Source organism: Pelodiscus sinensis, chromosome 13 (assembly GCF_049634645.1).
Source record: "Pelodiscus sinensis isolate JC-2024 chromosome 13, ASM4963464v1, whole genome shotgun sequence".
Classification (NCBI taxonomy): Eukaryota; Metazoa; Chordata; order Testudines; family Trionychidae; genus Pelodiscus; species Pelodiscus sinensis.
This window is the reverse complement of record NC_134723.1, coordinates 41,153,965-41,179,797: the sequence shown is the minus strand read 5'-3', so window position 1 is coordinate 41,179,797 and position 25,833 is coordinate 41,153,965. Positions and strand designations below refer to the sequence as shown.

Sequence of the window (25,833 nt, the reverse complement as noted above, 5' to 3'; positions counted from 1 at the left end):
TCTAGGCTAGAGCAGAGTGGGCAGTTGGGAATGAGGCCGGCTTTCTAGCTGTTCTTCTATCCCACAGGCTGAAATAACAGGCACAGAACGGCTTTCCTGCAGCCCTATTGCTTTGTCCACCAATTGTGTGTGTGTGTGTGTGTGTGTGTGTGTGCGCACGCATGTGTGTGTGCGTGTGCACTCCATGACGTCCTGCTCCAGTAGATTATAGGAGCCTTTGGCAGGGAGAGGTGGATTTTGTACTAAACACACACATTTTCAAGAGTAAAGAAATAAAGAAAAAATAGTCCGTTGGGTGTAAAATGAAATAATCTCACAAAAAGCAAGTATTTTTTAACAGCGCATATCTACTTTATGGCACACGTCTCTTAACTCAGTGCGTCTGAGTTATAGAAACTGCACCTTGGTGGGTTATTTTTCATAGTTTGCTCAGTAATGGGTTTACAAAGCCATTGTTACAATTCTATGCTTATATGTTTTGATATACAACAAGCACCACAATACACGTCTTCAGAGATTTCATTCTTATTTTAAAAAGCGATTTAAATGTTTCTTTATGTTTCCTCCTGGCAAAGAACAAGTTTATTGCCACCTATTCCAGGGCTCCACGGTCCATTCTGGCAATAATTAAAGGCAGAATTAGTGACACTCTTCTTGGTAAAGATAAGAATAGCATGTAAACAACATGATAGGCCAAACACATCCTTGATTGTGACTCCACTGAACCTAATGAATGAATCTGACACTGTGTAATTTCAAATAGTTCGTATCTATTTTTAACTGCCTGCTATTTGCTTGAAAGCTTGTATCTCTCCCCAACAGAAGCTGGTCCAATAAAAGGTATTACTTCACCCACTTTGTGTCTCTGCTATTACAAAAGTATATGTAACCCACACATCTAATGGGTGTGGTTCACTGTCCCATGTAGTGGCAATTAGACCACTTACAGTGAGAGATAAGAATAAGTGAGCTCTACAGCATAAGCTGAGAGCCAGCTGGCTTAAAATTAAATGTACCTTAAGAGGTGAGAAATTGTTACGTTGCTCTTATGCTGCTTTAACAAAAATGGTTCCTAACATTCTTATTTTCCGCTATGTATCAAGTCAATATTGAATTACAAGTGTTGTAACAATTCAATGGGCTGTTAATATAATAAAAGTATTACTTCTAAGGAACCTGCACTTATCTAACATTTACTTGTCTTTGACAATGGAATGTACTACTGATCTAATATATCTAAAGCTTGCCTTGAGTGAAACAATACATATTATCTAATGTTTTCAGGGTATTATGTATGTAATTTGTGTATAATAGATCATATCCATTCATAGTTTAGTGGAGAAAAAACTTTTTTTCCATGCATGCACTTGACACGAATCCAAATTTTAAAATACAGAACCAATGATTGAAACATGTTATCTTATTGTAAGTGTGGATGTTAACGTTTGGCAAACATGTTTCTCTAATTTAATACGATTTATCTACGGTTTGACATCATCATCAAGTATTCCCTAATTTGTTTACACAGTATCTTTGTAGCATGGCAGTAGGCATGTTGACCTTAGCATGTGTGAGAGACAAGATGAATGGGGGCATCTTGGGAGAGACCAAGACGGATGGATGGGACAAGATGGTTGGTCCTTTTATGGGACCAACTTCTGTTCGTGAAAGGGACAATCTGCTCACAGCTCTCCCTCTGACCTGAAAGACACATCTTTCCCAGAGCTGAAGAAGAGTTCTGTGTAGCTCGAAGACCTCTCTCTTTCATCAACAGACAATGGTTCAATAAAAGATATTACCTACCCACCTTGCTTCTCTACAGTATCCATTAAGAAGCCTGATCTATCTTGTCTGTAAATCTGTTTTTGTGTTGTGTTATGTCTATGGTTTTATGTTAGGTTGGCCAAGGAAAATATCAAACTAATCTTTGTCTTAAGAAAATATTGTTACCTTTTAGAAATCCCTCCGTTTTGAGTATTTCACTAACTGCCCCTCTTTACTTCCTGCTTGCAGGTATATAGCCCCACACCCAGTTGGTGACATCATAATAATAATACTTAGCATAAGCACAGGCTTTTCATCGCCAGATGTCAAAGTGCTTTACACAGGCTTGAGTAAGTGTCATTATGCCTGGGGGGAGGGTCGGGGGGAGGAGTTTCACAGGAGGAAACTGAGTTGCACGCAGTGAACCAGTGGCAAAGATGGGAATCCATGACTTCTGACCTCCAGTGTTAAATCTTAACCTCTGGAATATGCTGCTCCTGCTATCGTAGCGGTACCACTACAGTGGTGCCAATAGCTCTCAAATGGTGAACGTTAACATTTCAATGGCAACCACGGATGTCTGATCTTCAAAGGAAATAAGGCAGAGAACTCCCTCCTGAAGATGTCCTGTGGCTCCCCATTTTATAGGGCCAGAAGCAATTGCTTCTCTGCCATCAATCTCCAGGAAGAGGCCAGAACAACCATGATGGATCTCCTTCACCCCCTTATAGGATGACCCAAGGAGTAATCATGGTTCTGGAGCAATGCGGGGAAAGTAACTACATTGCTCCCTGGGAGCACGAATCCACTGTGGGACAGAGGAGTTGCCTCCATTTTAAGAACCTGCTTCTTCCTCACTGGGGCTGCAGCTCTAAGTTCTCAGGAAGTGAGGGGACCTATGCAAGTTGCACCAAGCATCTCCTGTGGAAAGGGAAGATAGCTAATAGATTCAGTGGCTCCTCTGCCTTCCAGCAGCCACCAGGCGTTGTGCCTTCTCACCAACTACTCCTGGCTTATATGGGGCACAGGAAGGGTCTTTCCACTGGTGGTGGAGACACCTTGCATCACATTCACAAAAGGTGTTCTTCTTCTGCCCCCTGAAAGGTAGGATTCGGAGAGGCCATGCATGCAGTGTAACAAACACTTGTAATACAAAGTCAAAAACTCAAAAGTAAGGAAATGCCTGTACAACCTTAATGTGGCTCTCTTGTGCATGTCGATTCTGACACAGTCTTTAAAAATATGGTTACAAAGGAGTTTTTCCTCAGGACCCTGGCCTCTTTCAGTGTGCAGGAAGGCTGGAGCTCATTTAACAAGCCGCTGTTCAACTTTTTCTTTTCTTTTCTGTGGCCATATATAGTCTCTACATGTATAGTCTCTACTGCACACTATTCAAACCCGGCATGGAAGACAGAATTATTAAGCTCTTTCCACGTTTTTCTGTGGTGCTCATTACTGTGCCATCTGGGGCATCACAAATATTAATGATTTTATCTTCACAAAGCCCCTGTGAGTTGAGGGAGTACCACTCCTATTTTAGTGATGGGGAACTGAGGCACAGAGAGACTGGTCACAACTATACATTAATTTGGGGTGCTTATGTTGAGATAACTAAGCTATGATTTATCAGAGAATTTAGCATCATACAGCACTTTATTTTTCTTCAAGGCACAAGTCCTGGGAGTGCTCAGCACCTCTGCAAATTAGACTCCAGCGTCTCAAGTCAGGCACACACAAAATGAGGAACATACAATTAGTAACCACCTCTGAAAAATGTGGTTTGAGTGATTCGCCCAGTGTCACACAGGAGCTCTGTGGCACAGTCAAGGACAGAATTTAGTTCTCCAGGACAGCATTCAGCTGACTTAACTATGAGATTTTCCTTCCTCTTCCACAGCCCTCTGCCTCATTCATGACACCCCTCCCGGCTTCCCTCACTACTCTGCTCTGCTATGACAGTGGTTCCAAAACTTTTTTATACCGCGGACCGGCAAACCTATTCACAAACTTTTGGTGGACTGGTAACATTTCATTCACATATTTGCATATTCATTATGCAAATAATGAATATGCAAATATGCAAACAAAATATTACCAGTCCACCATATCTACCCCAGCCCTGGCCCCCGAGCCACTATGATCAGTCAGCTTCAGCTCTGGCGGCTGTCTGCCACGTGGTGGCTCAGGGGGCCAGGGTGTACCCCAGCTCTGGCTCCCACAGCTGCCGTGAACAGCCAGCTTCAGCTCTGGCAGCTGCCGCAGTGTAGCAGCCAACAGTTCGTGGCCCGGCACCGGTCCACGGACCGGCAGTTGGGAACCGCTATCCTATGATCCACAACAGGTCCCACCTCTGAACTGAACCAGGCAGGGATCAGGTGGAAAAAATAGTATGTGATCATGTTACTAGTATGTGATCATGTTCGTCAGATGCATCTGACGAAGTGGGTCTTTGCCCACGAAAGCTTATGCTCCTACACTTCAGTTAGTCTATAAGGTGCCACAGGACTCCTCGTCGCTTTTCTAGGTTATTAAGAAACTGGAAAATACAAATTCCATGATGTGATGCACTGACACCCACATGGAGTTGGACCCTCCAGAGACACCATTCAGACCTTTGCCACTTGTGCTGAAGGAGTAGGATAGCAATACCAATGCTAATAGCATATTAGGGCCCTACCACATTCATGGCCATGAAAAGCATGTCATGGACTATGAATTCTAGGTACGCAAGCACAGTTAGCAACACAACACAATCCGAAGAGATCGTCTTGGTTACGACAATCTTGCAGCCCACTGAGATGAAGAAGGGCCACTCATGCAACCCATTCACTAGCCTCGGTTGCCCATCGCTGGTTTTAGTCAGACCCTAGAACAGGGGTTCTCAAACTTTATTGCACCGTGCCCCCTTGTTACAGCAAACATTACTACCCAACCCCGGGGGGGGGGGGGGGGGAGGGCACCAAAACCTGAGGCCTGAAGCCCAAAGGATCTGTAACCTGAGCCCCAATACACTGAGGCATTGGCTACAGCCCAAGCAGCATAGCTGCCCTATAATAAGCCAAATTTATGTGTGTGTTTTTCGCTGCAGATTCCCTGTGAGTGTGATATTTTCCTTTGGAATCATTACTAATGTATGACACTTAGATTTTTCACGTGGGTGAAGTAGAGATGAGACGGCCCAAAGTTCTTTTATGCAGCTCAGAGCGACTTTTCCCAGCATGTGCAACCCTGTTGTTCTTTTCCTTTATGAGAAAAACAACAAACAAAAACCAACTTAACCTCCCTTAGCAGTGAAGGAGTTATCCTATTATCTCTGGCTGACGGTTGCATTGATTAGATTGGAAAATGAGTAGCTTCAATCACACTTGATCTGAAATAGTGCTATCTGGCTTGGGTTTATCCCTTTGCAGTTACGGAATGGATAATTGCATGGATACTGGGAATCAGACACAACATCTGTGATGTCTCTTTTGATTTCCAACTGCAGGGGTAAAGGAGAAAAAAATAAAAAGCTAACCGGTGATTTAACTCTGGCCACTGGCTGGCCCATGGTACCAGCCTGGATTTTATGGTACAGACCTTTAAAAGTGCATATCCAAGGCTGTCCTTATCATGTAGCATAGCCTGCTGCCACCTCTAATATGGTAGGCCCTTTTGAATCCTATAAATTGGGCTGAAACTGATTTGAATTCCATGCTGTAGAGCACACTTTAGTTTGAATCACAGCAGATTTTTTCACTTAAAAAATCTATTGAGATATAATCTTTTTGTTCTTTCATTTCTTTTCTTTTTTCTTTTTTTTTTTCAGCAAAGGGAAAGGCAGATTATTTCAATTAAGAGCCTGTCACTGACAATTGTAAGCAACCTTTCTTCAGAGTTCAGTGCAGCAGTTGCAGTTTTAAGTTTCTTAGTGCTTCTGTCAGGATCTAATTTTCAAGGTACAGTTGCCATGGTAGCAACTTGGAATTTTAATCCAGTACTAAAGGTCAAGACAGGTCACCAGTTTCAGTTCCTCTTCAATCTCAGACTAAAGAGCCACAAAAAGGAGCCGAGATAAAGGTTTCACCTAACAAAAAATTCCATTCTGGAATACAGCCAAACTTGAAAATATAGGATTTGTATAAGCTTTCAAATTTGTTCGGAACTATATAAATTCATGCTAAATCAAATGTGCTGAATACTCATTTGCATTCCTTACTATCCTTTGAAAGGCAAAGATGCCACTCTAAAACAGAGTTAAGTGCAAGAGTTAACTTGTCAGGAATAACACAAAAGGAAGAAGTGGAGTCTATATAGCTTGCAAAAGGTAGATGTGAAAGTAATGCCTTCCTTGCTGAAGATATTGACTACCTCACCCAAACCAGATGTGCTAGTGGCATTTTAGACTATCTCTCTTGTCCCTATAATAAGATATATATAGTAAACTGGTCAATATCTTTCTTTCAGGATCTGTCAATATCTTTTGTTCAGCAAGTTTTGAAAATATATATAAGATCTTACTTTTATATATAAATGATATGCAGGCCACTTGGCAATATTTTCAATAATTGATCATTTTTCTTGCAAGTCTAAAGTATTGTATTATTTTGTATACATATTTTGGAATGGGGGATGAATCAAGTGCTGAAATTAGGAAATGGTTTATTTGCCAGCTTCTTTGAATCATTTCATATTATATCTGGATGTTTCTTCAGAAGATCAACTTATTCCCACCTCAGTAAAGGTGTGACACCTCCCTCCCCCTTCCCAGTCTTATAACTTATTTTCAGGAAGTCATGGGATAGTATTAGGATAAACTTTAATTGCATTTTCTCTGACATTCAAGGGAACAAAGTCTTCCTCCTGGAATTTAGGAGACTGTTAACTAACCTGACCTGCCAGTGGGGAAATTTATAATCAGTCTGAGAGAACCTATTTATAGTCAAGACGTACTTCCAGCTTTCTTCAAGGGCTGTCAAGGGCTGAGAGCACTGCAGACGCTCTGCCCCGCTGCCTATGGGATGATGTTTCACCTTAAAAATAAGTAATCTGATCAGTAGGGCTGCTACGTTGATGGGCACTGGAGTCCTGAGCCCAAAGGATAGTGACAGCAATATGAGTTCCTGAAGTTGGTGTGGACAGGGCTGAGGAACATGTGGAAGATTGTAGGGGGCATCAGAGGGATTCAGAAGTAGGAAACCGAGACTTAAATTGTGAAATTAGAACTGGTGGCTCTTAGTTTCATTTCTGGATATTGAGGACACACATGGCTCATTCCAATATTATGAATGGAAAATTTCCTAGCAAAACCCATTCTTCTGTCAGGCTTCTGGTTCATTTCAAATTGTACCTATTGTACTTCCTGGAGGCCGTAAATCTGGGTGACAATTCATTCACCTCAGATATTACAGAGCTGGTGGCTGACTGCTGCAGGAAGAAAGAGGAGGAAATAGGGTTCATTTAAGCTTCCAGGATGATTGAGGTATGGTGGATGAGAAAGGTCTGAAGCGCAGTGGAATGAGCAGGCCCGCCGATGGAGGAAGCGGGGCAGGGTAGGCAGTTACCCTGGGGCCCAGCAATTCAAAAGGGCCTAAGGCTGCTGGCGGCCGTCACTGCTACCTCAGCAGAGGAGGTGGCCAGATCCCCAGGGCCTATATGTCACTGCGGAAGCGCCACGGGGCATGTTCTGGGAGGCGCTAAGGGCTGGATGGGTGAGGAAGTGCAGTGCGCTCCAGGTGGCGCTGAGGGCTGGGGGTAGCCCTACCCTTTCCAGCCAAGGCTCCCTTCCAGAAGTGTGGCACCAGTCCTCCCCATTTGCCCAGGAGCCTGGCAACTGTATTGCCCCCCTGGGAATGAGACATAGTGTGGCGATGCCCCATGAGTGTAGGGAGAGAGACCAGAAATGAGAAGGAGAAGATGGATAGAGATCCAAGTTGTAAGGAGCAGAAAAAGAGAGGTACTTTGGCTGACAGTGACGCCTAGTGGATGGAGATCCAAACAGGGAAGCAGTTTGGAGCAGAAGTTGTGGAAGAGACATTCTGGTGGTGGCTGCTTCTGCTGTCTTGCACATGACGTGTGTTTTCAGATTTAGACCGTACATGTGTTCTTTTTTCTTCAAAATACAGGTTTGAAACCAAGCTGGCATGTTGAAGGGATTCCACCCCATCGAAATGTAAACCAATGTGTCTGCTTGAGGCTGTCCGTGAACTATAAAGATGCATCATATTCTGCTGGATTAGTGGCTCTTGGCAGAGCTGCTTAAATCCAGGGAAACTTGTGGCAGGTCTGAAATATTATAAGTACCAAAATAGACATTGATGCAGAGAGCATAAGAATACACTCCTATTAGCATCATACCTAGGCTACATCTACACTGGCCAGTCTTGAGCAAGAACATATGCAAATGAGGCGTGGCGATGAATATCTCCATGCCTCATTTGCATACTTAATGAGCCGCCATTTTGCGCAAGGGGCTGTTGTGCAAGAAGGAGCAGTCTATATTGCTCCTTCTTGCAAAAAAACCCCCTCTTGAGCAAGAGCCGAGTTCTGCCACTTATTTTCAGGGTAGACTGCTCCTTCTTGCGCAAAATATCGCCACGCCTCATTTGCATATGTTCTTGTGCAAGACTGGCCAGTGTAGACATACTCCTAGAGTGGCTGCTATTAAATAGTCAACATTTATCCAGTTATGTCCTATTTTCAGCATAAAGAATTAATAGTGGTATAGGCCATCCTCGCTATAAGTCCAAAATATGTCCCAAAACCCATGGACTTACAGCGAGACAACTTACAGTGGGGAATTTTTTTCCCGCAGCTGACTTCCGTTTGCACAAATTGGGGGGAGGGATCTGCATGTCTTAAGAGCGGAGAATGGGAGGACTTATAACACATCAGTACCTATAAGCATCAATGATGTTAGTGTGGAACTGATGTATACCAGGGCAATTTATAGCAGAGATGCCCTTTATAGCACATACCACTACATAGTAACTGTGACTAAGTGAGGACTAATACAGTATCAGAAGCTGTGACAAAGTGGGCATTGTCCCTTGTTATGTTGCATGTGAGTCTTCCTGTTTTGCATGAATACTCTGGGTGCCTCAGTTTCCCTTTGTATTGCACCAGTGTCTCGGTGGTAGAAATAAAGGCATGTGACTTTTGTGGGGACTGCTCCAGATGCCTGCACATATGCTATAGCTGGCCCTTTTGTAAACTGAGACCCCGGGGCAGTTTTTGAACGTACCTTGGAGCATTCAGCATCCTCTTCCACACCATGTATTTTGAAGAAAAAAGAACACACGTACTGTCTAAATCTGAAAACACGCGTCATGGAAGTCCAAAGCTGAAAGCTTCTTGCCCAGTGGCAACGTGCTCAGAGTAGAGACATGCTGCACCACAGTTCAGACCGGCTTCCAATGGAGCAGTTCCAAAGTCTCATCCCCACAACTCGGTGAGAGAGGCTATTTTTAAATTTGAATCTCTGCTATTCTTTATATTTCCAAATATTGGCAGGCAAGCATGCAGTAGGTCCGTTTGTTACAAACACTTTCATGGAAGCCACTACATATGTCTGTGATTTTCAACAAAAAAATATTCAACATTGATTAGTGAATTTACAAGCAAATTAATTTCCCTTGGTCACATGATCTTTTAAATTGATTTATAAATATATCAAGAGGAGATCACTGAAAAGAGTGCATTAGCAGCTATTTTATTTTGACAGGGAGGTTAAACCACATGTGAACCATTTGAATAATGAAAACAAATTAAAAGTCTAATTTAGAAATTATTTTGAATAATGGTCTTATCTTTCAGGACACAGTGTTTCTAATTATAAAACTGAGTTCTGCTATATTTAATAGATGCTGAAATATTTTGCAAGTTTGCTTCTATCTGCAATGAGCCATAAGACATATTTTTTACAGCAACATAAACATTGTTTGAGTCCCAATTACTTACTACTTTGTTCAAAAGGCGAACAGGGGCAGTAAGGAAGATAAAGAGACAATGTTGACTGATCATTATTTTTGCCCTCGATCATGGAAGGTAACATTCAAGAATGTATTCGAGGGAAAGGCTGCAAAGCAAACTCCTAATTAACAAAATAAGACTGTAAATAAGAAAAATGAATGACAGCTAATCAAAATAGGCTCTTTTTTTGTTCTTGCTTCCTACTTAGTCTTTAATATAGTGCACTGGAGCTCTCTAGAGATAATGGTGTTCCAACTACATACCACTGCTTCATTATCATAATTTGTATGTAATGGTGTAAGCCCTTGAATTCATGACTTTGCCAATTTACTTAGAGGGAATATCTTCGGAATTTCCTAAGATTAGCAAACAGTCAGTAGTTAATGGTTTAAACACCTCCCATTTATATAGTGAAATTGAACATACACTGTAAAACGAATCAGGGTATCAACAATGTGGGGACATTTGACGCTCTTATGTTCTGGATCAGGGGTGGGCAATAATTTTTGATTGGGGCCACTCCAAGATTTTGGTCAGTGGTCAAGGGCCTCACTTTTCTATGGAGGGGGTGCAGGGTCTGTGATGGAGGTTGGATGCAGAAGGGAGCTCAGGGTAGGAGACTGGGGAGCAGGAGAGCTGTGGGGTCTGAAAGGGAGTTTGGGTAAAGCAGGCGGTTGTGAGCTGGGGCACGGGATTGGGATACAAGGTCTGGGAGGAGGTATGGGTGCAGGAGAGTATTGTGTGGTGGGCTGTGGCAAGGAATTCGGGTGTGAGTGGTGCTTACCTAAACAGCTCCCCGCCAGCAATGCTCCCTAGTAGGCTTTCCTGCCTGCCAGAAGCCCCTGGCTGGCTGTTCCATGTGGCTCTCTGCTCTGGGTTTCCAGCCAATAGGAACAGAGAGATTTTGTTGGGGGCGTGGGCACTGTGTGAAGCCTCCCCCCACAGAGAGCCACAAAGAGCAGCTAGCCGCTTTGAGCGGCACTGCTCCCTGCTGCTGGGATGGGGCATGGACCAGATTAAAAGGCTCGGTGGGCCGGATCCGCCCACCCCTGTTCTAGATCAAGAACTTTAGGGTACGACTGCTTTGCAATGGAACATCATAGCCGGCCTATGTCAGCTGATTGGGGCTCGGGCTACAGTCCCATAAGACTGCGGTGTAAACATTCAAGCTCAGGTTGGAGGGTGGACTCTGGGATCCTTCCCAATCACACGGTCCTAGAACGTGGGCTCCAACCTGAACCTGAATAACCTACACCATAATTTTACTGTCCTATGAGTCATCTGTGGGTGTTTCACTGCAATGCAGGCACACCCTTGCTTACAAACGCTAGAGTTTCAGAAATTTAACATTTTAAAATTATCATGGGGTATGGAGTATGACCGAAGTTCAGATAGACTCAATACATACACACATTTTCCTTACTGTAGTTGGACATAAATCTTTGCAAGTTTTTAGTATGGGCAATTAAACTGAAAAAACTCATTTTTAATAGCGATTTCTTTCAAGTTTAAGGATGCATCGGTGCTCCTCGATTTGAATGTTCAGAATACTGATACTCTTCTGGTCATCTTATTCAGTATATAGTCCTTGTTGTAAAAACCTCTTGATGTCTGATGTCTCTTCATAAGGACCTCAAGCTGATTTGCATCAAACCATGAATTACCTTGAATTCATTGCTTGAGCATGCTGCCAAATTTCGTCTTTTGTATTCCCAGGTGACTGTCCCTGAAAATGATGGAGAACTTCCAATACGCGGCTAGACATTTAGGAAACAGTTGAATGTCGAGCAGCACATTTCATTTTCAGGATTCTACCACGTATCTTTGGGATTAAGAAACTACTGGCTGTCACTATAACTGGCTTAAAGCCAACTGGTGAAATTTTGACCCCACTGAATGAAGTCAATGACAAAATTCCAGCGACGTCATAGAGGTCAGGGTCTTTTTATCAGTGTGATCCTCTGTAGCTCTAACATGCTAAATAATAGTCATGGACTCATTTTCAGCTTTTTAAAGAAATTCTTCTGCTTTTCAGTGACATTTTTTACCACCTTCAATAGGGAAAGAGTGCAAAAAGTATAGGGAAATGTTTGCCAAAATATCAAGTGAAATTGTTCACCAATTCATTCTGGGCGTTTTTGAGTATTCTGGACTTTGCTTCTTTCTAGCTACTTACTGTACACATTATAGACTATAGTCTGAAGGCTCACAAAAATCCAATAAAGATAAAACAAGTTGTTGTTTTTGTCTGACCCATTAAATTGTTCTGTTCCAAGTTCTTAATGGTTTCCGGTAGTTCAGTGAATCCATGAGTAGGGCCTTTTAATACTGTGTTAATACAATACGTATAGGAAGTCATTTTATGACAAGGAAAGAATACCATTATGATTACATTCTTCTTTTTAGCTGGGCTTTTATGGAAACTACCCAAGAGTACTCTGCAGTATGACTTAGAACACAGGATGCGCTTGATTAAAAAGGTTCTGGGTGCCTTCCAACTGGACACAGGCCAAGTGCTAACAACCAAACAGAACAAAAGAACTGGATGTTTGAGGATGACATATTCTTAGTGGTAATTATATAACACAAACTTCAGTCAAGGGCTGACTATGTACCCTTGAATTCATGGATGTTGACAGATGATCTTTCTCCTTGCAATTGGTTGTTGCACCTTGTCTGTTGCGCCTTACTATCCTTCATTAAAAAAAATAGTAAGAGTAGACTGGTTATAAACCTATTGTACTATATGTAATCAATGCAGTGTTACAGAGGACTGGTCCAAAAAGCAGAAGGAGGAAGATGAAAAGCCAAGTCCTATATTTTTTTCCCAATGCTAGATCACTCTTTGGAGAGGAAGGCTAGCCCGGTGTTTAGGGCACTAGTTTAAAACTTGGGAAAACAGGGTCCAGTTTTCTCCTCCACCAGACTTCCGGTGTGACTTTGGACAAGTCTCTTGTAAATTTCATATTAAAACTGTCTGGGTAGCAATAAAAGTACAACTTCAATGGGACTACTTATAAGTCAAGCTACTTGTATATGCTGGCAGGATCAAGCCACTGTGTGCCCCATCCTTGACATGACTCAACACACCCCATTTGATCTCCTGCACAGCTCTTGGATTTCCCATGGTCCCTTGCATTTGAATGTGACATTAAACATTAAAAGGTAAAAAAATCATGCATCAAAATATTTTGCAGTGAAACAACTTAGGTTACCATATCAGCATTCTTGACACAAACCCATACAGCCAAGGAAATGGAAAGTTAAGCCACCTGATTATAAATACTCACTATTCTTCCACCTATAGGCCCACAATATTTTACCATTAACCACAGACCATTCACAACAACCTTAACTCTGACCCAGCAAGGATGTCAGACTCCAACACCTGATTAAGTGTTCCAGGAAGAGAGCATCTGTTGGAGCAGAGTAGAGCAGCATGTAGTCAAGCCTCAACGTGACAAAAGTACATTCCAGATCTTAGCATCAGCATATAAACAGTGCCTAATTCCTAAACTGGCAAGAGGCTAGCTGGGTAAAATGATGAATGTGTGCACCTTTTCTCCAACTCCTGATCAAAAATCACAAAGAGATTTCTGATGAAACTGAGTCAATACGTAAGTTAATGGGACAGGATATCTCAGGTTTCATAAGATTTGCATGCAAGCATCAAAAAGATGAAGGACAACTGTGACTCATCTCACAAATGTGTCCCACTCAGAGATACCTCGCACAATGGGCAGAAACAGATCAACATGCCTGTGTCACATCTGTTCAGCAGCAGAAGCTCAAGATGAAATGGTGAAAAACAGGTCAGATTAGCAGCCCTATCAATGAGGTAACTGGAGGTGGTGTTTGGAAGCAAGAATCCCAGTAGGGACAGAAGTAAGACTGTGGTGTGTGCTCTACAGTATAGAAGAATGGTGATGGTGTATGCAGTGACCATAACTTTACCCGTACATCCCAGAATCCCATCCACAGCCCAGGAATGATGGAATCACATAATCATAAATACTACTAGAAGACTTACCCAGCACTGTTCAGGTCCTTCGGGGCAGGAGGCTTGGGTGGGAGGTTGGCTGTAGGAGTCAGGGCAGGAGGCTGAGGATGTGCAGGGTGCAGGAGGGGTTCAGGATCCCTATCCTATCCAGGATCCCTGGCTGCGAGGGCGTGAGGGGTGCAGGAGTCAGGGTTGGGTGGTTAGGAGGAACTCAAGGTGGAGGTGGGGGGTATAAGAGTCATAGAAGGGAATGCAGAGCTCAGTGTAGGGGGTTGGGAGGAGGGGGTAGGGGACTCAGGGCAGGAGCTGGGGGGGGCTCAGAGTGGGGAGGTTGCTGTCTGCTACTCCCTGGGGCCCACGTGAGGCAGTGGGGATCAAGCAGCCTGCATGCTGGCTTCTCCCTGGGTAGGCTGGGATGGCTTTTCCCCAGGTCTGGGGCACTTGCTGCCCCCCTGTGGTCATTCTAGGGTAAAACTGTCCCCCGTGCTTGCTGCCGCACATGAGTATAACTGTCCCTGCTCTCGCATCACTCCCTTTCCATTTTATGAGAAACAATCACATTCCAGGCACATCCCATTTTCCTGGCACAACCAAACTTTTCCTTGGTTTAAGTTACGATAAGCTGAAGCTGTCTACCAAATTTGGTGATCCCAGCTCTTGATTTAGGAGGAGCTCTTGAACAAACAGACTCACAAATGGACGGACAGACACACAAACTCTCTAAAATAGATAGTAACTTAAAATGAATACTGATAGTTGGATCAGTAAATCTGGCAGGGTTTATTTTGATCATGCCATCTAGCTCTGATCATTTGATAATATCATCATCTGCTTCACCAACAATCTGCTTTGCTTTCATTCTGTGTTCAGGCACGTTCTACCAACTCCAGCTGAAGTCAGTGGAAGTTCTACATGCAGATCTAAGAGCAGAGTCTTGCTACCATACTTTAAGTGGCACAATGGACTACCTCCTAACCAATATAACCCTTCCAAAGCTCTATGGAAATTCTTGGAAGCTGCCTTAACAATTTCTTTGTAGTAAAAGGGGAAAAATGGTAGTAATGGTTTAGCTGATCTTCATTTGGAAGCTAAAAATAAAAGTAACTTTATTGCAGCTCTGATCTGTCATGTGTAAAATCCATCACCTACCATAAGAAGGCAGTTCATTTCAGCAGAAATCTGATTGATAGTGCTGGAACTTTAGATCAAGCAGCAGAATAGAGAGCAACTGGTTCATAAAATGTACTCAGTGTCTCTGAGTTTTATATCAGGCTTCCTATAGAGAGCTATGGTCCCATTAAATGCACTATATACCACTGAGCTATGAAGCACTGTTCTTTTGAAATTCAGCTTATAACTATAAACCATGATTGACAAGTCTATTACTGTTGGATACAAACTATTGAAATATTGTATTTTATAGTACACTCACCAAAATATTTTTCACAGTAGAATCCAAATACACTTGCTTTAGGAGAAAAATCACTTTAAGATATAATAATATTTTTTATGTTTTACTAGAGAAGGTACGTGATATTAGCACTGCATCATTTAAAGATTCTGGCATATGAATTTATCCATTTTGTTTTCAGGATCTGAGGGTCCAGTGGGTGTGGTATTTTCTAGAATCTGAAGTCATTTCCAGAAGTAACAATAGAGTAAGGGAAGGACTAATCTCATGCTGACAATTTTGGAAAAATAAATATCACTCATGTGCACCAATTTTTATCATTAGTAAGATTTTATTATTCTCATTAACATTTAAATGCTGAGTTTCAGTTTTGGCATCCAATCAGAAGAATGAAAATGAAATCAATGAATTTAGAGGGTCGTAGTTAGATCTTCATTTTGCATATCCTTACTCATGCAAGTAATTTTACTCACACGAGGAAAGTCACATGATTTTATTTCATGAGCCAAGGAGTCCTGAGGTTAAAACAGTAGGATGGAATGCCTGGATTCTAGACCCAGCTCTGTGGTTGACTTGCCCTATGACTTGGGTAAGTTACTTGACCTCATTGAGACCTTGTCTGTGCCCACAAGTTGCACAAATTTAACTAAAATGGGTTTAAAATCCATTTAATTAAACCAATTCAAAAAGGTGGTGTAGACACGTTAAATTGATTTAACCTGGATTTATCTTAAATTGTATCCTGACTGAATTAATCCAAATTGCTATAAGCCACTTCTAAATCCCTCTAAGTTTCTGCGTAGGGGTTTAAACAAATTACAGTTAAACCAGTACAAATTGGTGTCTATTGGTTTAACCAAATTAGTTTTCAAAACACTCCAGTAATTCTGCTGGTGCAGCTGTGAATTGAGGCCAGATCCAAACCAAAGTTTGCTCACATTTAAAGTGGTATGTATAACAGGAACCAACTTTACTAAGTTGTTAATTCATTTATGTTTGTAAAGCACTTTGAGATCATGGGTTAGTGTACAAAATAGTGTGGACTCAAGTCACTGCTGCCTTACTCCAGTTTAACACTAGCACAGCAAAATGGACAAAAGAGGTAACTCAGTGAAAAATTAAGTCTTCCATATTTTTAGATCATCCATGTGTTTCTTTATGCATGTGACTGTCAATTGTGCCAATGCGTATAAATTTCAAGACCTCTTTTTTCAATGCCAGCTTGAATAAGCCTATTGTATAATGTATTTCACTCTCCTTCAGTAAATAAATGCTCAAATTCTAGCATCAGCTATTCATCAGGTTGCATTTTCTGTTGTAAGAAGCTTAGTATCTGATGACAAATTAAAAGTGATTTAATTCTGGCAAGCTGTACAAATAAAACTGGCATTAATTTTGCTTAATAAACTCATCTTTTATACATACTTCTGTTAGCTAATGCTTAAGAGGAAGAAACAGTAATAAGCTCAGAAGACATAAAACTGGTTTATGGCTAATTTTAAAGCACTATAGAGAACACCAGAATGTCAGGACAAGATTGTATGTAAGCGGCATTCAGTTACCTTTGGAGAACTAAGCTCATTCCTTAAGATAAATTTCAAACAAAATATAAAGCTGGAAGTAGCACTACTTACGACTTTTGTGGCACTGACTTGGTGGCAACTTTCCCTGCTGGATCACTCCATTCTGTATACAAAGGAAACATATTTGCGCATGTCAAAAGATTACCATACCACTTAGTGTCAACCCACTTAATTATCCTTGGTGTCACAATATGCCACAATGCATAATATGTGATCAAAAATGGAATTGATTGGCTTTAGCACCATAGAAATTAATGTTTCATCCCTTGCTTTCATGATGTTAAGCAGGAAAAACAAAAACAAACAGAACAACCAACCAATCTTGATTGTTTGGATTAAGAACAATAAGGACCTACTTTGAACATTGTATCCTGAAGTCGGGTGCTGGGAATCCTACAGTGAAGAATACAAAAATGACAGTATTAGTTCAATGAAAGAATGAAGAAAGTAGACACATCTTCTCTTGTTAGACTAAGCCACTAGCATATCATAAACAGAGAAGGAAAATACACAGGAGCATGTGCCCAAAAGGAGAACACTAAACATTTAAAAATGGTATTACCTGTACATAAGAATACTACTGAATTGCACTTGTACTGCTCAGAGCCTAGACTACTTTAGGGCCAACTGGTGTTCACTTACTCAGTTCCAGTGTGGAATCCACCTATCAGTTTACATCAGCTGATGATCCTGCCCTTTAAAGTCTTACCCACAGATGTGTACATGTGGTTCCCATTTAAAATAATGGGAAGCATTTGCATGGGCTGAATTTGGCCTTTAGTTTTCAAATAACTATGCATTAAGTTCAGCAGAGTTCTTCTTCTTTTGACCCCACTTGCTTAAAATGCCATTACCAAAAACTGAAGTTCAAGATGTTTTTGAGTGCTATCTTATGTATGCTTGACAAAGACACACGAGTAAGATTTTCAGCTGGTGCAAAGCAGCAATGCTCCAGCGAAGTCAATGAAGCTGCACTAACTTTACATCAGCATTTTGCAAACAATGTGCTTATCCCTGACTCTCAGTAATGTATAGTAACGTTCTTAATGTCACATTCTTTTCTAGCTTTATTCTTCCCTTGGCTTTACAATCATCAGTGAGGTATAACCTGATGTCAAATCAGTCTTCATCCCAAATAGGCCCCGGTAGATTTTGATTATTTTAAATTAAGCCATTATTTACAATCCAGTCGGATAGACAGGCCTTACTTCGTTAAAAGTCTTAGTTCCATAGGATGTTAAAGTCATTAGAGCCCTTGCCACGCTTTCTCTCAGGGCATTATTAGTTCTTAATATTCTGCTGCACTGTTAGGCTGTGTCTAGACTACATGGCTCCATCGATGGCGCCATGTAGATTAGACAGATAGGCAAAGGCAAATGAAGCCGTGATTTAAATGATCGCAGCTTCATTTAAATTTACATGGCTGCCGCGCTGAGCCGACAAACAGCTGATCAGCTGTTTGTCGGCTCAGCGCGCTAGTCTGGACGCTCCTGCGCCGACATCAAAGCCCTTTGTCAGCAGCCCCGTTATTCTTCGTGGGATGAGGTTTACCGGGGCTGCCGACAAAGGGCTTTGATGTCGGCAGGGGAGCGTCCAGACTAGCGCGCTGAGCCGACAAACAGCTGATCAGCTGTTTGTCGGCTCAGCGCGGCAGCCATGTAAATTTAAATGAAGCCGCGATCATTTAAATCGTGGCTTCATTTGCCTTTGCCAAAAAAACAAATCTACATGGCTCCATCAACGGAGCCATGTAGTTTAGACGTACCCCTAGTTAGCCCCTTGTGAGGTAAATCATGCCTTCCTGAGTAAACACAGCACTTTGAATTTGAGTGGCAGAGGGATAAATACATTTTGATAAGTTCTGCCTTTTCAATTACGTTATTTTACAAATAGGGAGACTTAATATTTTATTTAAGATGAAGACCTATAATAAGGCCTCCTGTAGGTTTATAGGGCTAGATGTTCTTATCTATTTTATCTCTAAAACCTATCAATTTGGCTATTTCTAACTGATTGAGTGGGATGTTCTGAGCAGGCAATCTTCTGCTGTATTTTTCACAGTAAAGTGAGCTAACCTATAAACACCCTTATTCTTGCTAGTTTCCTAAGGTATGATTTTTTTAAAAGCCCTAATTTATATTTCACGTTAAATTAATATGGGCAACAATTTTAAGCCCAGCACTGAACCTCCCTAAAAATTATTGATGTGGACTTTAAGCACTGTAAGAAAATCTGTCATTAGCCTATAGATATTTTTAAATGGGTCTCAGAGTATAAGATTTTCTCATGCAAAACTCTAATTGAAATGAGTGATGGAGAGTAGTATATGGCCCCATTATTGCAGGGCCCAGAAAAATACCACACAGAATTTAGTCCTGCTCTAATTATAAGAAGACACAACTTCCAATGCACCATACTCAGTGCTTTCTCATACAGATATTAGGGATGTTAAATGGTTAACCAGTAAGCTTCACCCCTTAACAGGTGAGGCTCACTGGTTACAGTGGTGGGCCCAACTTTGTGTGTGTTGTAGGTGGGGGTACTCCAGACAAGGTGCTCCAGCCCCCCCATCGTATAATCGGTTAACTAGTTTAACTTTATGTTTAACTGTTTAACCCAGGGGTGTCCAAACTTTTTTCAAAGAGGGCCAGATTTGATGAAGTGAACATGCGTGAGGGCCGACCATTTTGCCTGACATTCTTTGAACCATTAAAATTAAATGCAAATTAACTATTTTATGCAAAGTTTATTGCAAACAGCATACTTTTCATTTCGTCACATGGATGACAAATCTAAACAGGTGTTAAATCACTCTGCCTTTCATATCTGAAGGCCAGATGAAAAAAAAATCCAAGAAGCTGAAATATATGTCAGGAACATTGTAAAGTACATTACATATTATTGGTAATAAAGGTTGTCTGTCAACTTTTAAGTTAAAAAAATATGAACAGGAACATAACACCAAGTATACATGTTGTGTCCAAATATATTTATAACTGATTTAGACCAACTGACATTAACTGAGATTTTACAATGTATTCATCTCAATACATATGGATTCGTTGGGGGCCATAAAAGATAGATATTGCCAAATTACCTGTGGGGCCATATTAAACCGGAACACGGGCCGCAATTGGCCCGCGGGCCAGACTTTGGACATGCCTGGTTTAACCAATTAAATGGGATTTTAGGTCCCTAACAAGTATGAATTCAAATTGATCTAATGGATTCAGTGGAGTTTAAACAGATTTATAGTAATAGAAATGAGCGTAGTTTTCAGCTTACTTAGGAATTGTACCCACATCTGAATCTAGCCTTTAATGTTTAATGCAGCACTGCTTAAAGGCATTGTCATTGTCAGGAATGGAGTAGAACAAAGATGTTTTGCTGGAATTTGGGATAGTAGCAGTGTTCCCTGTAAACTGAACACCTGAGCAGTCATCTAGGAGAAATTTAAATGCTGCCCAGATGATTAGCAGAGCATCCACACCAGCATGTTTTCTACTGGTGGTGCACATCTGCCCATGCCTTGGGCACGTAAAATTTATTCTCCACACGGATGGAAAAAAAGAAAGAGGAAACACTGGCTGGTAGTTGGGTTTTTTTGTTTGATTGTTTAAGAGAAATACCCACATTAGTTTTACACTAGCTTCAGCCAACGCGAGAGCAGGGTTTGGAGTGGGAGAATCCCTGGCAAACAGTGACAACTGGAAAAAATTGGTGAAGGAAAAACTGATTGTAAATGTCAGAAATAGTACATGATTACAAAAGGCTTTACTGTGCAGTAAGAGAACTAGGGATGTTAGATAGGTAACTGAACAGTCGTGTAATCGCATTACATTTTAGCAGTTACACAAATATTCGATAGCCCCCAGAGGCGGGGCTGGGAGCCAGTGAGCCGAGCAGCCCTTTGCTTTCTCTATCAGACAGGGTTAACGGATAAGCCCAGGCTTATCAGTTAACCGTGTAGTTGGTCTACACATTGACATTCCTAGAAAGAACCATTTTTCTATTGTCTTCTAAGTCTTAGCAGCCTCAGACATCTCTTGACATGATCCAGCATGTGAAGGGAAGAACAAAACCCCACACTGTGGGGTACCATTTCCAGCTCCCTCAAGGAAGTATGACTCCACGGCTACATCCACACTGCAGAGTTTTTGCACAAAACCAGCTGTTTTTGAGTAAAAACTCACGGAGCGTCCATGCTACAAGCGTGTTTTTGCGCAAGAAAAAGTACAGTAGATCATCACAAGACAGGGCTTTTTGAGCAAGAGTTATTCCTCTTTCTACAAGGAATAAGCCTCTTTGCGCAAGAGCTCTTGCGCAAAAAGGCGTGTGTGGACGGACAACAGGGGTTTCTTACGCAAACCCCTATTGGAAAAAGCACAGGTGCTCTGATGGCCATTCTGTAAATGGCCATCAGAGCTTTCTTGCACAAAAGCACATGGCAGTGTGGACGTGCTCTTGCACAAGAACTTTTTGTGGAAGATCTCTTTCGCAAAAAGTTCTTCTGCAAGAAGCCTGCAGTGTAGACATAGCGCAAGTGTTGAAGGTCTTCAGCAGTTCAAATCTCCACATCAGTCAGCACTTGCAGCAATACCCAGAGTTGGATCATTTGCAGGGACTGAATCGAGAACTTTGGGATCTAAAAGAATAAGCCTCTGTTCCTGGAAATAAAGTCCCAGCCCCTCTTTAACTGTGGACCTGGAACAGACCATCTACTACTTTATTGGTTTCCTGTGAGGTATCTGTGAGGACAAAGATACACTTGGCCAGTGTGTTACACAAACAACAGAATAAAAAATACCTTGTAAATTCATTAGAAATCACAGATAAGTTTTACCTTCCTTTAATCCTTTACCGTAACTTCTGAAGTTCTGAACAATATCAATAACTGGCTGATTTGAAATTCATATTAAGAGATGTTCCAGATCCCAAGATTGGCCTTATTTAGGCTCCTAAATCTGTTTTCAATGAACGGGAGGAGTCTAAAAATACTTGAGGATACGGGCCACAGTGTTGAATGAAAATCACTCGTATCTGAATCAATAATGATTAATAACCTACCTGCACCTTGCTTGGGATAGAAAACTTGGTCTGCTCAGCTTTGCCAGGAGTGTGAATAGCAGTCAGAGGTGGAGGCCAGGAATGGGTCATCTCCTAGTGGGAGAAAAGTATGCTTTTGAGAAGTCATTCCTTCAAGAAAAAATAAAACAGAAAGAAAGAACAAGAATTTTCCCTGGAGTTGGCCATAATACCCTGGATTGATCAACAAAGCCAGCATCACGTAACTCGTAGAAGGTGAGGGTCAGCCTTGCTCAGAAGGTATCACAAGTCCTTACCTCGTAGATGAGCTCCCTAATTATACAGAAAATTGCATAGTCTCAGGAAGCAAAAGATACTTTAATGCTACTAGTCCCACCAGTAAAAATTTCAGCTGCATCTGGGGTGGTCAACAGATTTTGTCGGGCCCTGGGCAAGGCGGGGAGTGGTGGTGAAGGGGCGTGGCTTCAGGCAGAAAGGGCAGGGCTGGGGCCACACCCCCTCTGCCAGCCATTCAGCACTATTGTCATTGCCACTGTAGCCGTGGTGACGGCTGGGAGCCCTGGGCCCTCTTAAATCAATGGGCCCCAGGCAGCTGCCCGTTTTCCAGCCTGGCTGTGTTCAACAATGAACTGAGTTGGCCCAGCAGGTTAGCAGTTCGCTCGCCTTTATCTTAGGAACATGTAACAGCCACCATGATCTTCGCATCTGACCAAGTCTCAGTCTTTTAGCCTCATCCGCCTGGGAATTAGGACAGTTTTATTATCTTCATTTTACAGATGGAGAATCAAAGTACAGAGGTTTACAGGATCGGTCGGAAAAGCCTTTCCTTGTCGACCAATCCCCGTCTAGACTGCTGCTTTTTGCCAGTAAAGTGCCACATCGGCAAAAAGCGTCGGCCATTTTTATGCAAATGAAGCATGGGATATTTAAATCCCCGCTTCATTTGCAATAGAGATGTGCCTAATCTACATCCCTCTGTCAGCAGAGGGGTGTAGTTTAGACACACTCTCAGTGCCAGGACTGGTGGCTGTGAACAAACTTTATGAGACCACGGGAGACTTGCCACACCCACAATAAGCGTACATCCATCTAACTAAAATCATGCCAGACCATAGATGTTGCCAGACCAGATTGGTTCAATTGCAAGAGGTGCGGTTTGAGGCAAAGCTTGCACATGCCCCTGCAATGAGAGCTTTCCATTTCAGGTACTGTTCTATCCTCTCTCATCTTTTGTTTGCAACATGATGACTATTCAGACAGGTAATACATGTGTCTGGTGATCTGTTGTATCTTTGTCTCATTGTTTTTCTTTACTTTCAAAGCTCAGACGCGATGCTTTCATGACAAACAGAAGGGAAAGAGTGTCTCATCTATGAAGTTCTGCACATGACAGCGATGTTACTGGCTTTGTTGCCTGAGCACAGGTGTTTGTGGCTTTCCTCTGCTCTAAAAAACCTAGGGAGGATCACACCAAATCTTACAAGCTGCAGCTGCTTTGTTTCTGTGGCAGCCCTCGCTGACACGCCACAAGTAGAAAAGAAAGAAGACCTTGTTAAAGGTCAATGTGGTGAACCATCCATCACAACCAGTCCCACCTGAGGGTACTAGGCCCAGCCAATGAAAACATGAGGAGGGGTGCACTCAGCTGCGAAGATACTTTCATTGTAGAAGCCGCCAGTAAATACTCTTACTTCTCTAATTGCCCTTCCACAGATTACATGTCAAGCAGCATTGAGGGAAGGAAGAGTAAACGAAACCACTCCCTACACAGAGGGGATACTCTGCTCTCTTTGCACCATTCAGGCAGAGGTGAGAAAGAACATGGGGTGGGGGAGTATTCAGTGGACAGAGAGCAAAGGAAGTGCCTGCATATGGGGAGGAGCGTAGCAAGGATGAGAAAATGTCCCTAGGGGACCAGCGGGGAGAAGTCAGAGAGGCCCCCATACTGTTCTGTTCTATATTAGGGTCACTGTTGGGGCAGACAATTGGGGAGCCAGGGAGGGCTGAAGAGGGTCATTTTGTGGTGCAACCCCTCAATAGCAAGAAAATGATGGAAGGGAGACTATAGTACAGGTTGCACCTCCCTGGTCCAGCACCCTCAGGACCTGAGCGGTTCCGAAGGAGGGAGTTTGCCGGACCAGGGGAGGTTAAGCCTCCAGCTCTTCCAGGGCTCCCCTCCTGCCCAGCCAGTGTGCTGCCCCAGTCATTGGCAGGGCTCCACTTCCAGCTGCCCTCAGCTGGTACAAGGCAGCAGAAAAATAAATTTTGGCGGGAGACCAGTAACTTGGGACACATTGGTCACATAATCCCAAATTTGGCTCACCAAGACTATCTCAAACCTTCACAAGACACCCCAAAAGACAAAGTAATTGGAGTAATCATTCAGCTTTTAGGGGACATATAAGAGCGGAGATATAAAGCACACAAAATGGCGGAAGTGGAAGTCTAGGCATTTTTCTGTATTGGCAGGTGGGTAAAACTCAACAGAGGGCGACCACATAATATTAATTGTTTGATCTGTAGCTCTGCAATGAAAAACAATTATGAACAATAGCTATTTTAGGGGGCTTATCTCTCAATATCCCCAAGCTGAAGTGAGCTCAATGTGCACCCCTCACCCTACTGGGCATCCTTCAACTTTCAATGGAATCCAACTAAGATTTAAATGACTTGGAAAGGTCAACCGTTAAGCAAAAGTTGTAACACAACCTTAATTACAAGTGGAAATACATCTGGGGAACAGCACACGTCAGCTACTGTGATAACACATTCAAAATTATACAACAGTGTTAATGTCAGGAAGCGAAGAAGAACACCACGTTAGTCAGGATGTGATGGGGCATGTAAGCAGGAGGAATGTAATTATCTAATGTACTAATAAACCCAGGACAGATACACTGGCAGCCTTGTTAAAAAGACCTTTGCAGATTGAGAAGGCCTGAACTTTACATCTCTAGAGCCCTGCGCGGTATTGGTACCCGCATCCGTAAAAATGATCCATGGTTATCCACATCCGCAGATGCAGATATTCACGGATATAAAGTGGATATCCACAAATGTGTAGGGTTCTCAATACAAAATTTGCATCTGCATCCACATCTTTATCTACAAAAAATGAGCTGCAGATATTTGCATTCACATCCGTGGTTGCAGACACCTGCAGATATAAAGCAGATATCCGTGGATTTGCAGGACTCTATACATCTCATGGAAAAAAACCCCATATCCTCTAGCACTCTCATTAACAATATGCAAGTCTGACATTGGTGAGTAGACCTGGGCACTGTATTGCACTGAGAACTGCCAGAGTACACCCTACATGCACACAGAGTCTTACTGAAGTAAGAGACCTTCACATGGGTGTACTTACGCACTTCCACTGTTCTCAGTGCAGGATCTGAACCACAAGCCTAGCTCCTGCAAAAACTGATACATATGCTTAACTATTCTCATGAGTAAATCCCAAGTAAATCCCGCTACACCCAATGGGACTACTCACTTCAGTAGCATAAGCACATGCACAAATCTTTGCAGAATAGTGGCCTTAGAGGCAAGAATGCTTCCCCACTGAATCATCAACATTATACCTTGTAACACCATATTTTCACTTGGTGGTCCACCTCCCACGTACTGGCACGACGCACCTCTCTTTAGCTTGCGAAATTTGATATATGCCAGCACTGAGAGCAAGGAATTGCACCGTTTCATTTTCCAGGGAAAGTTCAAAAATTTAATAAATCCAAATTTGGAAGCATTTAGAAATTCCTGAAAGCAACAACAATAAAACTGAGCATATGAAATGTTGTAAAGTGGAATATAATGGAAGTAGAGTAAGTCCACAAAATCAAGGTAGGATTTATTTTCACATGGTTTGGACTTAAAATAATTCCAAAATCATGTTAACTGATGGATTGGGCATATGACTGCTATGGTAAGTATGCATATATATTTTTATAGACCTGCAGATTAAATAGGAATATAAAGCTGCGCAGCGGATTGGCTTAGAAATCACTGTGGTCCACTGATGTAGCAACATCAAGCGTCCTCCTTTCTGAAAATTATTTAAACATTGTTTTAAT

The 25,833-nt window shown here is 42.1% G+C and overlaps 1 protein-coding gene across 4 annotated transcripts in view; it reads right to left on the bottom strand.

Moving 5' to 3' along the window:
- AFF2 (ALF transcription elongation factor 2) overlaps positions 1-25,833 on the bottom strand; it is a 465,157-nt gene that overhangs the window by 154,873 nt on the left and 284,451 nt on the right. For all 4 annotated transcript variants that reach the window (XM_075941077.1, XM_075941079.1, XM_075941078.1 and 1 more), the window contains 3 exons: positions 21,776-21,868; positions 17,065-17,101; positions 16,760-16,811 (listed from right to left, as the gene is read on the bottom strand). In XM_075941077.1, the coding sequence (XP_075797192.1) occupies positions 16,760-16,811; positions 17,065-17,101; positions 21,776-21,868 (182 nt within the window). The remainder of the gene's footprint in view (positions 1-16,759; positions 16,812-17,064; positions 17,102-21,775; positions 21,869-25,833) is intronic.